The 15,394-nt window shown below is 27.3% G+C and overlaps 1 protein-coding gene across 1 annotated transcript in view; it reads right to left on the bottom strand.

Annotated features, from left to right (window-relative positions):
• Nucleotides 1-15,394, bottom strand: part of LOC107441623 (uncharacterized) — a 46,504-nt gene extending 31,110 nt beyond the window's left edge. The window contains exons 1-2 of the mRNA XM_016054955.4: nt 15,218-15,394; nt 6,365-6,456 (exon numbers count right to left, since the gene is read on the bottom strand). Coding sequence (XP_015910441.2) covers nt 6,365-6,379 — 15 coding nt within the window. The 5' untranslated portion in view covers nt 6,380-6,456; nt 15,218-15,394. The remainder of the gene's footprint in view (nt 1-6,364; nt 6,457-15,217) is intronic.

Below are 15,394 nucleotides of genomic sequence, written 5' to 3'. Positions count from 1 at the left end.
TAATGGCTTTTCGGTGTATATAAACATTTATTTCGTAATGTAATGGGCGGCACGTAAATGTTGCGACAAACTTCAAGGGAAATTAGGGCATATCATCAGGACTAAAAATGCATGGGTGCCCATGACCGGAAATGCTACCGCGCGCGGTTAGAGGAGCTTTCCTATAATGAACTGTTCAGAAGCATACGGAAAAACGGTTCAGCGCCTTCAGCGGTGTATTAAAATGTTTTCCGGGCATGGGTTTATAGGCAATTTTAATCCTCATGATGTGTTCTAACTCTTCAAGAACATTTTTGCAACATTTAGGTGAGAGCCGCGATGGCTCAGGGGATGGAGCGCGCGCCTTTCAATGCGATGAACCGGATTCGAATCCCAGTCGATACGAATTCCGCATCCGGCTTGCACCGACCACAGTGCTGTTGTGAAAGATCCGCAGTGGTAAAGGATCATTGGTTAGAGTCCCCTTGCCGTGAGGCTAACCGTGAGAGGTTATTGTGGTCTTCCTCTCCATGTAACGCAAATGCGGGTTAGCTCCAGCAAAAAGCCCTTCATGGAACAAATTTCTCCCAATACTCGATCCAGGAGTTCCCTTGTCTTTTGGATTGGATTCAAAATTACAAGGCTACGGAGTTGAACATTAGCATTCGTAAACCCATAAAACTGAGTCGGCTGTTCGACGACGGTTATAAAATAAAAACATTTAGTTGACACCCTGTTTTATACAACGTTTTTAAACTTGTATATTTTGACCAATAATAGACTAAAAATGTCATTTTTTAAAAAAAAAATGTAACTTGGAAAGAGATGTCGATTGCGGATTTGAAATCAGAGATACAAAAGTATCTAAGATATGTTCAAAACTCTCATGCCACAAAAAAACAAAACAAAAAATATATACCCCGGTGTAATTCTTATCTAAAATTTTTAAAAAAATTTTAAGGTGTGTTATGCCAGGTTATGTGATCATTAAGACATGTAAAAAACGACTTTAGCATTAGAGGAAATGTGTCAACACTTATAAATTAAGTTGAATTTCCTAACATAATTTGTGTCTAAAGTAAGAAATTTCAAAATTTATTTAAGTTGTGACAAAAATATATATTGCATGAAAAGAAATACCTTATTTCATGTAAATTAAGTTGAGTTACTGATACAATTTCTGTCTTAACCTGCTATGTGAGAAATAGCTTTCACAATAGGAACTTTTTTCTTTATAGTTATAAGTCATAAAATCACTTCTCAAGTAACTTTCATGACGAAAAATATCATCATGCACAATCGTGTACAAAGAAACATTTTTCGTTATACCCAGTTAAAAGAAAAATTTCAAAATATATTGTGTTATAAACAATTTTGGAATAGAAAGAAAATGCAGCGGAATATATAAATTAAGTTGAATTGACCAACAAAATTCGAATCTAAATTAGGAATTTAAAGACATTAAATTGCATTCTAATTAATTTTTTTAATGAAATACATGCACCGGATTATGTTAATCACATCAAATTCATAGCGGAATTTGTCTTTAAAATTAAAAAAGGAAGTTTTTATCTCAGAAATTAGTATTTGACTTATTTTGAATGGATAAATACAGATAGTTATTCGGATAAGAAGTCATGAAACAAAAAATTATATACATAATTTCATCTCCTTTAAATAAATAAATTTAGGTCTCGGAATTAGAATTAAGTCTGCGTACTTCCAAAAGAGTTCTCAGCAAATCTGAACCATTTATTGAATAAGTTTTAGACTACATTTGAAAATTTGAAAATAATCTTGATATTACACATATATTATGTAATCAACGTTACGTTTACTTGAAGAATATCTATCGTGCTTAGTTTTTTTTTTCCTTTTTTGCCCACTAACTTAATAAAGTGTTTTCTATTGCTAAGAAAATTTGATATGCAATGAAAGGAACACTTTTTTTTCATTAATTTTAACTTTTAAAAAATAATGAAACCATCTGTAATAAACTTTTGATTTTTTTTTACAGTGCTTCTTAAGCGCCTTAAAATCATTGAAATTATACATGTTTTAATATTGCGATATAACTGTGTTAATATATATATATATATATATATATATTAATTTTTAGTGATATATTGTTTTGGGGTTTAGTTTAGTGATTCATGTTTGTTTAATTAACTTAAAACTAACTAATACTTAGACTAAAGCCCGCTTTCACTAAGGCCCACTAGTAGAAAAGCCAACTAACACTAAAGTCGGCAAACAAAAAAGCTCACTAGCACTAGGTCTGACTAACATTAGACATAACTAACACTATAAAGCCAACTATCATTGGAACCAAATATTGTTTTGCATCTGTGATACCATAATTCCACTTAAGAATTAATACTGCTTTAGAGTGAGAATTGTCAACCGTTTCCCTTCCAATAAAATTAATTCTAAAAAATAATACTTTAAATATTTCTTGAGTTTATGATGTAGATGAAAGTACGTGAAATATGTAACTTTTCAACTGGAGAAAAAAATTAAATATTAAGCCAATGTCAAATAATAAACTTTCGAAGTTGATATATCCAACCTACGAATTTCATCCTTGACGACCTAATATAAATTTCAATATAACTTTCAATAGTTATAAAATATTGTAGTTTTATAAACCAACAAGGAAAATTAACAAAAAGCAAAATTTAGAAAAAGGTAAAATTTAGAGTTTTTAAATTGCTTTTTTTTTCTGGATGGTATTGCACATCATTATGATTGTCTAGAAAATACAAATTTGGTTTTTCTGGGCAAATTTATTTATTGCACACTATTTAAAAATATTTAGAGTCGACAGGAACTAACTTACTGAAAATTAGGGCACACACGGGGGCTAACAGTTATTTTTTACCATAAAGTGTCCATATCTTATCGAGACATTATACTAAAAACTATTTTATTTATGACTTAATAGCTTTATGGTATTCTTATGCAAAGATCTAATAAATATTTAAAGTACGTATAGTCGGACCTCTTTTTCACAAAGACGCAGAATCCTGAATCCATTACATGAAAAATTCGTTAAATAGAAATTTCCCTTTTAAAAATACTTTAAACAACGCAAAACAGTAATTCAATTATAAACAAAAGATAAGATTAAGAAATCAATGCTGTAATTTTAAAGACCAATTCTAGCTACAAAAAAGCATTTAGTGAAAGGTTTGATCTAAGATATTTCAATAGCTTAATCTTTTTATTTTTTAGGGAGTATTACAAATTACTTCAATTGCTTACAGAATAAATTTTATTTTTATTGGAAAGTTTATTTATTGCACATTAATTCAAAGCTTATAGAATCACAAGTAGTTGAATTATTCTTTAACTGTTATTTTTCAGCGTAGAGAAACAAATAAATCCTCTACATCTTATATCCATACTAAAAACTATTTTATTTATAAATTAATAGATATATAATATTTTCAAGCCGTTCTCTAATCAAAAATTTATAGTACATACAGTTGGACCTCTATTTAACGAACTTACTAAATAAATACACAAGACACATTTTAAATTGATCTATTTTATACATCTTAAACAGCAAAAAGCATCTTGTAAACAGCGTGACGATTGCACTTCTTGAATGAAATGCAAAGCTTCACCGGGATTTTTTTTATTGGTAAAGCCAATTAAAGGCCATTGTTTACCACAAAATATGCTACAAGTTTGAAGTGTTCCTTAAATTTTGAGAAATAATAAAAACTATTGATTCACAAGGAAAAGTTCGTTAAAACGAGATTTCCAGTCACTATTTTGAAGTTACTTTACCAAGAGTTTCTCAAAATGTTCCTGGTTCCTCGAAAATGTTAGCAATATAGAGGAATTCGTAAAATAGAATTTCGTTAAATAAAAGTCTAAACTGTAATTCAATAAATAATCTCTTCAAATCAAACCAGCTGGAAATCTCTAGAGTCGTTTATTTCTAATCTTGACTAAAACAGTTTTTCATAAAGATTTATTTTAAAGAGAATGCAAATTAATGATAACATTTATTTAGAAAATCATTTACCAAATTTTCATGGTAGGATAACTTCCTTTGACATTAAGCTCATATTCCTACATATGTTTTCGATTATTCAGAATTATTTCATTTGAAATCACTATGTTTATCTCGCTCGTTCTATAAATAATAGCTAAGAGAGCAAATATAAAATCTTGCAACCATTTCTCTTTTACGCGAAATTCCACCTAGATAACATTTCGGTACAAATTTATTTGCTACTTAATTTCCGAAACGTCCAGCGTGGTTGTAATTTATTATCCCTATTCCAATCTTTAGTACTGTTTTACACTGAATTATCACATGAGGAGTTATGAGAAATGAAACTTTTCTTGAAAGGTGTGTACGCCACTCAGAAATTCATTTTAAGTATAAATTTATGTAAGAAAAGCAACAAGTAAACTACACAGAAGAAATATCTAATCTTAAATTAAGTCATTAGCTTGGTAAAGGAATTTAATTAATTCTTGTAAATTCTGTGTGTAAAACTATTTAATTTTAATAATTAAATTATTTTGAATATAGTGAGTCATTTAATATTAATTCTAATGATAATTCGCGATATTTAAAAAATTAGTGCAAAAATTATTTAATATTTATGTTGCAAAAATTAATTAATATTTATTAAGGATCTTAGAGGGATTTGGTATTTTCTCATGTAGCATCCTGCACGTTCACGTACGTGTATATAAAGCAAGCTTTGTATAGAACAGAGATTAGTTCCATAGAACATGTTCGTGAATGTTTAAATATTTTCTGTCCATAGAGAGATTTAGCTATCTCACGTGCTATTATATATTTTTTATGCTTGCCAGCATCAAATGTTAGATAGGTAGCTTACATCGTAATTGCATGATAAGCTATATACAAGCATCTCATGCTTATTAGCTTTTTAAGCTGGTTCCAAAACATGGAGAGGTAGTTACCTTAACAAGCTATTATATGATTTTTTATGCATGCCAGTTTCATAAAATGCTTTGATACTATGCATGTTTTTAAATGTATCACTTTGTATTGTTATGATGTATTGGCAGTTAAATTTACTTCAAAACTAACTTACTAACACGAAATTAAAATATTTTAGCTTAAGCAAATTAAAAAATTAAGCTTGTAAAAGGATGTTGCTTTGCTTCACTTGCTAATTTACTGCAAGACTAAAACTTTCAATCAAAATCTACTGTTTCGTAAAGAGTTAAAGGAATCTCCTTTGCCTGCATAAAAAAGTAAAAATTAATGCATGCATTAGTATACATTAGGCATGGAAATTAAAATGGAACTTATAAATTAAATAGGCGTAAAGCATAGTTATATAAAAAGTAACAAGCTTTAAAAATGCAATTCAAAATTTATGCAAAAATTTATTTCTGAAAAAAAAATAGTAAATATTTTTAAGCTCTGATGGAATTCAATAAAATTTAAAAGCCCAATAAAATATTTTCTTCAAGAAATGATGTATATTAAACTTTATTTTCTTTTGTCCTGATCTGCATAAAAATATAATATGTTACATTATCACTTTACGTTTTAAAATTACGTTTTTAACATTTACGTTTATAAATTAGGTTTGTACATTAAAAAACTATCCACTGTACGGAGCAAGTTGGCATCACTGTATTAGTATATATTTAGAAAATATAAACTTGTTTGTTTAGAACGGTTGAAAATTAAAGTTATACTTATTATTACTAAAGTTATTATTATTACTCAACGAAATTGCGGTCTTGTTTTTAATTTTTTTTTAAGCGAATGAAAAAATCTCTGCATCTATTTATAAAATCCAATTGCTGAAAGTCTATCTATTTTATAAATTAACGGCAAGTTTGAAAAAGAAGGTATGTGCTGTATTTCCTAAACTAGTATAGTAAAATAAAATTAAAGAAAGTACAAAAAAGGAATAAGCAAAAAAAAAATGCGACTTCCAAAGAATTTTATTTATTTTTTCATTAAGAACTCTACAACCTATTACTTTTATAGTTTGGATTTGACATTAAAATTATGTGTCATTAAAGGAAAAAGTATTGAAAAACATGTATCAATAATAAAAAAAATTATTAACTCATAATTTTATCGATTATTTATAAATTGAATAATAAAAAAATATAAACATTTACTTTGTGAGCAAAATTATTTTCAGATAAACACGAATATATTAAATGTTCGCTAATATTTTTTCCTTTCATTTGCCAATACATTGCCTGACATAAATGTTTCGCATAAACCACTCATAAAAATAACTGCAAAAAACAAATAAAAAATATAAAGGTATTTTTTTTCTTCTTGTTTTTAGATGAACACATATTTATAGTTAATATTCCAAAGTTAAGCGATTCTGAAAGAATTATTTGTCGAATTTCTTACCGTTTGAGATAGCATATAGTTTGTCCACCCAATGAAAGCATAGTTTTACTTTATCCATTCTTCGTTGAAATCCAACAGAAACTTCATAGCATCTGAAAAAAGATAAATTTTACATGAATAAAATTGAAATATTATCAAAATACTAATACATTGCATTTTCAATTTCAAGAGAATAAAGCCTGCACGCGTCTCAATTATAACAGACAGCTTATAAATTATACTTAGAAAAAGATGGAAGATAATAGAATTGTAAGATCCCCTGCGTTCAAATTAAAAAAAAAAACGATTTTTTTAAATTTTTTTTCAAAATTTTAAAATTTGTTAAAAAGTATGCCCACAGATGGCGCTGATAACAAGAAAATATTCAAACTGCACAACGTTATTGTTGTAAATGGAGGTTATTTTAAAAACACTCTCTTAAAACTTTTCTCAATCAGTAGCATTAAATAATATATTCAAGTCAAGGTGGATTTGCGGATAAATCTCTCACCTTTCAATGACACGACGCAGGCTCAAATTCCGAAAATGAATTTAGATACTCTTCGAGGTCCGCACAAACCACTGTAATATATCTCTAGGGACATGCGCATTATGAATTATAATTGCCTTACCATTGTGCTAACCTTCTGGTAGTTATCGAAGTTTTCCTATCCATGCAATTTCACATGATGGGTAGCTTCCAAAAAAATTTCCTCGAAACAGAAAAACAATTGTCTTCCCTTGCGCTTCATCAAAAAGTTCCCTTGTCAGAGTTGGGTTTAAAATTTTAAGTTTCGCAGAATTGAACATTGAGATCTGCAATTGTATTGTCAATCGACTGTTCAACGCCAGTGATAAGAAATTTTTGTAATATAACTAATAGCATCATCTGGTGACGAACTTTTTAGTTAATTTATAATGTTGAGCATTAATTAACTGGTTTCCTGAGGAGGAAGCATGAAATTGTAAATTTTAACTTCATTTTTTTTTTTCAATAGAGTTTTCAAAACGCCAATAATTTTCTAGACACTCAATAAAAACAATCGCAGAAAACTGACATACATATATATATATATATATATATATATATATATATATATATATATATATATATATATATATATATATATATATATATATATATATATATATATATATATATATATATATATATATATATGTATGTATTTCTTAAAGTTTCGTGTTTTCAGCATCAAAATTCAATAAATCAATATTAGAACTCAATAACTGTATATCTGAATGCATCACATTTCATCTTGCACCAAATGGCATCTTTTATTGTGTTTAAACAATAGACAAGTTAAACAATACATTTCCAATAATCAGAAAGCTTCATACGTCTTATTACCTCTTTATCTTAGCTTAAATTTCAAATAAAGTTTAAAATTTCTTTAAAATTGTATTAAAATCATAAAATGGACCACTTATGCTACTTTAATACCATTTGATCAAGATATTCATTTTGATTTAAAAGACTTTATCAAATATTTTACTATACAAATATGTAAGCCTCCTAAAACAATAGATAACAAAATCCTTTCTATTTGCTTATGGTAATAATTTTGGTAAATATGTGTTCTCACAATGTATTCCTTTATGGAACTAGTGGTTATTTTACTTCAAAGTTGAGCATTTCGTTCAATAGATGGCTTTCACAAAGCTCTGAATGGGTATTAATTGTGAATCATATCGATATATTTAAATGAGACGGCATGGTTATCTTTTATGTTATCTTGGAAACTATAGCTACTTTCGCGCTTATTTGGTTTTACTATAATAGTTACAAGCATATTAAAATGTAAGCAGAAAGGATATCTTTTGTTTCATTCTCTGCTGCAGGTTTATTTGAATAAATTATTCCGTTAATACAAGCAGATAATGAAAATCACAAACATTTACTTTGCTGAATGTTGAGACCTATTCATTTTATTCGATGTTTGTGAGGCAGAGAAACAAATACAAGCAATACGAGAAAGTAAAGTGAGTGAGTTAATAAAAACTTTTGCCATCCATATTGCAAATTATTGGTTTATAAACTTTTTTCTCAATTTATTGATAAACTGATTCTCTCATTCACTAATAAGCTGATTCACCCACCTACGGATACGTTCATTAACTGAAATACATTCGATATTTCAGTGGTAAAATAAAGTTTTCCAGAGACTCATTAACTTCTTTTCAGCCTTTATTCACTCGCTATAACAAGAACCATTCATTGCCCATCGCGGACTAAATTATAATAATACACTTATAAAATTAAAGGGAAACAATCCTAAAATTTACAAGGTGTAATGTAAACTAAATAAATATTTGGGCAAAAAATGCTTGATGAAAAGAATCTTGAAAAACTTATTAATAAAAAACGATTAGCCGTCATAGTAAAAAAAATTACTCTCCCATTAACTAGTACGCCGATTTCCCACTTCACTAATACATTGACCACTGACTCTCACATTTACTGATTGCCTTTTTATCTTCCTTCATTCACTCGCTATAACCATGAATCATTAATTTGGTTGCCATGGTAGAGCAACGAGTATTAAAGTGCACTTTTTTTTAAAAAAAAAATAAAGGTAAACAAACTTAAAGCAAACATGTATGAAAACCAATTTGAAAATGCGTTAATGACCTCGTTAAAAATAAATAAAAATCTATAGATTGGTCATAAAGTAACCTTAATAATTCCCTTTCACCAAATTAAATCTATAATAGTACAAAATAATAAGAACATACGTATTAAAATTTTAAAAAAAATGTCCTTCTCTTTTAATGTTTTTTTAACTGGTTTTAGTGGATCAGAAAACAGTCTAGCACTTAAAAAAATCCAATTTTACCATAACTACCAAGAATTTTCTGCTTCGAATTTTTAGCAATTTAAATTTAGATATTTATAGAAAAAATTCGTAACTTTTCTCCCAATGAACTGGGATTTATTTTTTATTTAAAGAAATATTTTTCAGATTGTAATAATTTGTTTTATTCTAGATTTCTAAAATTTTAAAGATAACTTATAGCTACATGAAAAATATTTAATATCTTGCTAATGATTAAATTATACTAAAGTATCAATCAAAACTAATCCTCATACTGATTTAAAAATTTAAAAAAAAATCGTCTAAACAATTTGCGTAGTATAGGAAATTTTACCCATAAGCGTTTCCAACCCATTAACTTCTTTTTAGACATTTAATATTTTATTTTTTAAGATCTGATTAAACTAATTTTATGTAGCTCAAATTTATTAAATCTAGGAATTCTTGAGTTCTTGAAAATGCCATTTTTACGCTAGATATCTCGAACGCTATGTTGTTCTGGTGAATTTTAATTAAAATTCGGAATTCCTCCCCAGTGTATAGTATACGTCCCGTTACACGCGACGTATCATGCATTGGATTTCATTATCCTGATTAAATACCTGGTTGACTTATTCCTTTCAAAATTAATAAACGATTCTTTTGTCATTAGAGGTTATATACAAGAACTCAAACTATGTCAGCTTGTTTTGTTTTTCTTTCTAGACAAGATTTTGTACTTTTAAGTATTCAATTAAAGACATTCGAGAGCTTTGCTTTGTTTAGAATTAATCGATTAAAGTAAATTATATGAAGATAGATACATACGGTTTGTTATGTTCCGTTTTGCAAACAAGATGATTTTATCCTTACTAAATTTCTAAGTTAATTAATTTCTTCAATAGATGGCTCTGTTTTTTGAATAAAAACTATTAAAACAATTATTTCTGCTTTGTGACAGACTATTTAAACTGAAATATTTACACCAGCATTGGTTAGTTGTATCGTTTAAGTTCTTACAGTTTTCTATTCAAATGCATATATCCGAGAAAGTAACATTATTTTAGCAAAACTCTCGGGAAAATTGGGTCAACGCTCAGCCTTGATATCAGAAACTTGGAGAACCTTAATGCTATACAAACATGTTGCAACCGTATGGAGGTGTTTATTTTACGCATGTTTTCTCGCAATTCGATCTAAACCACAGAATAGACTAATCAATTTTAAGAAGTACGATATTATAGTTCAATTTAGAACAACACTAAAATTGAGGCAAATACGAACGATATTATGGTTAAACATGCTCAAAAAATTCTAACAGTTTAGGAGATATACCGAGTTTCCATCTAAAAAAAGATCAATGATTTGTAAATCAAGAAAAATGGAAGGAGATAAGTATATACAGTTTGCTGCGTTCTACTAAGAAAACTGTCATATTTAATGTAAAAAGTATTAGAGAAGACGCAACTGACTGTGTGAATAGTATTTTCTAATGCATATGTAACTATTCGAACTGACATATCTGCACAACTGCCGGGTAGTTTTATCCTCAGAAAACATCCATTGTTACAATAAATGACGGTTATTTTGTTCGATTTATAGTTTTATCGGCTATCAGCGACATCTGCTGATATACTTGGTAACTAAGTTTGAAACTTAGTGAGAAAAGTTTGGTTTCCAAAGCAGAAATTAATAATTCGTCCAGAAAAAAAAAGTTCATTTCAATTTTTCTTTCCTTCTTTTCAATTGATTTTTCAAAGCATTGATAATTTTAGAGACCCCTGGTTGCTTCTTGATAGTTAAAAGTGGTCAGTAATTCCTTGGCAAATGTTAACAGACATTGGTAATCTGATTATTTTATAACAACTTCATAGCTGTTGTAGGCTAAAATAATTACTCTTGATTTACTAAGTCTAACTAGTTGTCCTTAGAAGATGTGTACAACAAATTAAAATTTGTTAATAGATCCAATTTCCAAGCACATACAATAAATATTTAACTTAAAACGCCCTAACTCTTGCTTTGAATCCGAAGATACAGAATTTCAAATATTAAAATCGAACTTACATGCGAATATCTTCAGACATATTTGCTGAAAATTGTTAATTCAAATTTGAAATAAGTAGATTGTAAAATTAATAACTATAGCACAATAGTCCTACAACTTTCGATCCCACTATCCCACAATTTTCATTTCATTGTTTTAAAAGCGATACAATTGTCGAATTACTTCTAACGCGATTACGTTCTCGCCTCTGGTAATTTTACTTAGAGATACATTATTTCTCGTGTTTTCATTTCTCGGATCTATGAGAGATCGTAATTTTATATTTAAGATTCATAAAATTACAATCTACGGTTTAAAGTTCTGCTAGAATCGAGATAAAAGTCTTGTTCTTAAAAAGTATTACTGGAACATGGATTAACAATAATACACTAATTAAAAATTAAGGATAATCAGCACGGGTAACTTCTACTCTCATTAAAGTTAAATGTTCAATCGAGTTTTTCTTTTCATTCGATATTATTATAATGAATGATAAAAAAATAAAAAAATTATATTCGGATTAAATTTAAGGAAATTAAATAAAATTGGAGTATGATTAACACGTAATAGTAACTATAATGTTAATCAAGTGATAAATCAAGATTTCATTCTACATTACTACAATATATAAGGAATTCAAAGTAATCAAATTCGGATAAGCATTAATGTAATTTAAAAGTAAATTACTTTCAATAACATATGTATTATCTTCTTATAAAAACTAAGCAATCAAACAAGATTTTATATTTATTTTACATTATTTTAATATAAATAGGAGAAATAAAAGTAGTTGAAATGCGGAACTATGTACTTAAAACTAAAACTCAAGCCAATTTCATTTTCGAAACTAAATAAAGACGAACTAGTAACGTACATTATCTTTATTCGAACTTATTTATAAAATCTTTGAACCTAGAATTTTTCTTATAAATTTAAAACTCGTTCTTTACAAAAAGAGAATAAATATTAATGCATTTTCAATAAACTTCTAAATATGTTTATTTTTGTATGATTTTATATAGCTACACCATTTAAAACCTTTTCTTTACTTTCATTAGAGTAAAATTTTAAAATATTATCGAGTATATATTCTCAGTCTTATTTCTTAAAATCGGACAATGATCACATACCAAACCTTTTTTAATTCAAGCAATTAAATTAATACACTCTCAACGAACTACTGAATGGTTGTTTAATTTCGTGACTTAAAAAAACAATTGTATTTGTTTTTATTTATAATGGAGTTATTTTAAACTTTCAATATTTAAAATCTAAAAAGGAATTTTATCACATAATTCTCTCTAAGTATCTAAACAGGAAAGTACCAGAAGTGACCGTCGCAAATAAAGCTAAATTTTTTATACAGCTAGTAATTTTAGTTAAAAAATAATATATAGGTATATATTCTTTAAAATCTATTTTGCTTTAACTTCGGAGAAAGAAATTATTGAAAATGTAAGTTTAAGCAAACAAGTCTGTAAAGAATCGTAAGTATTTCTCCAATACAGGATACCTATAACCGTTAGACAATAAATTAATATCTTAGAAAAGTATTTGTTAAATGCCGAATTATGAAGGAATTTATCACTCAAAACAATAGGATTTTCATTCTAAATTTTAAATTTAAACTTTCAATTTAAGTCTTTTGATACCTAAATTTGCCAATTGAATGTGTAGTGGTCAGGGAGCTGATCTCATATCGGAAAGGTCCTAAGTTCGAATCCCGGACAAGGCATGGATGTTTTTTCATTCTCAGTATTATCTGTCCTTAGTGTGGGAGCGAAGTTGGCCTATGGTTCCCTTAAAGAGTGACCAACAAATCTACCCTACTGATACCTGAATGACGAGTGACAATCGAGGAGCATTGACCTAAGTCCAGAAAAAAATCCTAAATATTACAATATTAAAGTTTCCATTTCAGGAAAAAATAGTCTTTTAAAGCCAACTAAGTTCTTCATCTGCGAAACGAATTGAACTTTGTGACATATTCAAGGTGAAATTTTATTTTTTTAATAATTTACAGCTTATTATAAATCTTTTTTAATATTTATAGTTACAATAAAAATAGAGAAATAAACGTAATATATTATTTCGCATGTGCAACAAAAAAAAAAAAAAAAAAAATATCTGTAAATTTAAATTCAGCCTGACTGACAAATAATAATATTTCGGTTACCTACCTTGTGAAATATTTCCTATACCATTTTCATTTCTATTTTCAAATGAAGTTGCTCAAAATATTTTAAATGATCTTTAAAGAGTCATTTATTAAAGTTTTAAAAATTTGTAATGGCAACATTTAAAAAATATGTAATATATATTTTTTTTTACAAATGCACATTTTTAGCCACATATCGAGATATTTTTGTAACTAAAAACATGATATTGATACCTGTTTTTAAATGATAAAGCAAAAAATACCGCACTTAATAAAACCTGAAAAATTATTAATTTCTGAAGATCGGGACATCCAATATTTATCATTTTTAAAAGTTAACAATTAAAAAAAATTCTAATAAACTTATAATTTTATTTGTTTACAATAAAAATTTGAAATTCCATGTCACAAGATATCTAAAAATTTGCGATTTGCCCAATCTTATTCTATTCACAAAGAAACAATTAAGGATATTTTTTTGGCAGAAAAAAATATTTTGCTTCCAGTTCAAAACGTGAAGAACGTGATTTACTTCTTCATTAAGTACCTATTAATAAATTTGATTTTATTTTATTTTTTCATAAACGTCCGATCATTCCTAATTACAAAGTTACCTATTCATCGGCTGACCTAATTGTGGGCATTTTTAAATGCTTTTCAGAAATTAATTTAGTATAATGTTCAAGATTTAAAAATATTTGCATTCATAACAGTAAAAAGTGGTATTGTATTCTAAAGTTCAAATTTTAGTGAATAAAATGAAACAAAAAATATTTAAAAACAATTATTAGTTCATGAATATAATTTGAATTTCAAGTCTCCTTAATTTAAATTTTATTTGATTTTTTTTTTTTGAAATTGTATTTTTAATGCTCTCACCTAAGAGTAAAAAAAAAAATTCTCAAATAGATGAAATAATACTGCACTCAGAATATTTGTACTAATTTCAATGTATATATTGTATTGACGTGAGTTTAATATTTATAAAGCTATGAGAAATACAAAACTCAATAAATGTCATAAATTTAGTGATATAATATTTAGGAATTTTGCAAAAACCGACATATTTATAATAGCAGATTATAACAGACTTTTTTAGAATAGCGTTTTGTTGATCATGTGTTCTCAGTTCATATACTAATATCATTTGAACATATTTCGATTTTTTTTCTTCTTTCGGTGCTTTAAATTTTCTTAAAAAAGTTAACAATATATAAGAAAATTAAAAATGTTTTATTTAAATTTCAGTCACTGTAGCTATTATGTAAAAATATTATAGTTTAGAATCTAAACTGCTCTAAAATCTTAACTGCTCTAAAATCTTAACTGCTCTAAAATCTTAACTGCTCTATAATCTAAACTGATCTTTAATCGTAACAGTCCATTTTTCTTTAGCAAATTATAACTCTAAACAGACTTAAAAATTTTTTTGTTAAATGTTTAGTTGAAAATATTGAATGATATTCTGTACAAAAGATGCATAACTTTATTAACTATCATGGACAGTTTTTTTTTTAAATAAATCATGTACGAAAAGTATATAATTTTCTTCAATAATATTTATATTTCATCGCTAGCCTTTAACATTTTTAATGATGACTTATTACAAAAAGAACTTCAAAAATATTTCCGATAACGTACTTAAAAAAAAATAATAAATTCAGATCAACTCGTGCTTGCGAAGCATGACTTGAAATCAACAAACTTAGCATTTAATACGTTTTTAAAGTTGCAACTTTCCTTTTCTATTGGTTAATAAATTTTAACAAGATTAATACAAAAAAAATCTCAAAAAATTTCAAGAACAAAAATTAAATCATTTAAATGATGAAATCGTGTGAAAAAAATTTTCTTACTTGTTATTTCTGCTCCTTTTTTACAACGAATTAGTATTTTTTTTTTAAAAGAAGATAGATAGGGATAAAAAGCACTCCACGTATATCCCTAAAATTCCCCCTAAATGATGCGTGAAACCCTGTCGATATCTCCTCCCATACTTTCACGCAAAAGTTAGCCGTTTAGGGAAAATGGGG

Source organism: Parasteatoda tepidariorum, chromosome 3 (genome assembly GCF_982258835.1).
Source record: "Parasteatoda tepidariorum strain Cologne lab strain chromosome 3, Ptep-v5.0, whole genome shotgun sequence".
NCBI lineage: Eukaryota > Metazoa > Arthropoda > Arachnida > Araneae > Theridiidae > Parasteatoda > Parasteatoda tepidariorum.
This window is presented reverse-complemented; position numbering and strand designations above follow the sequence as displayed.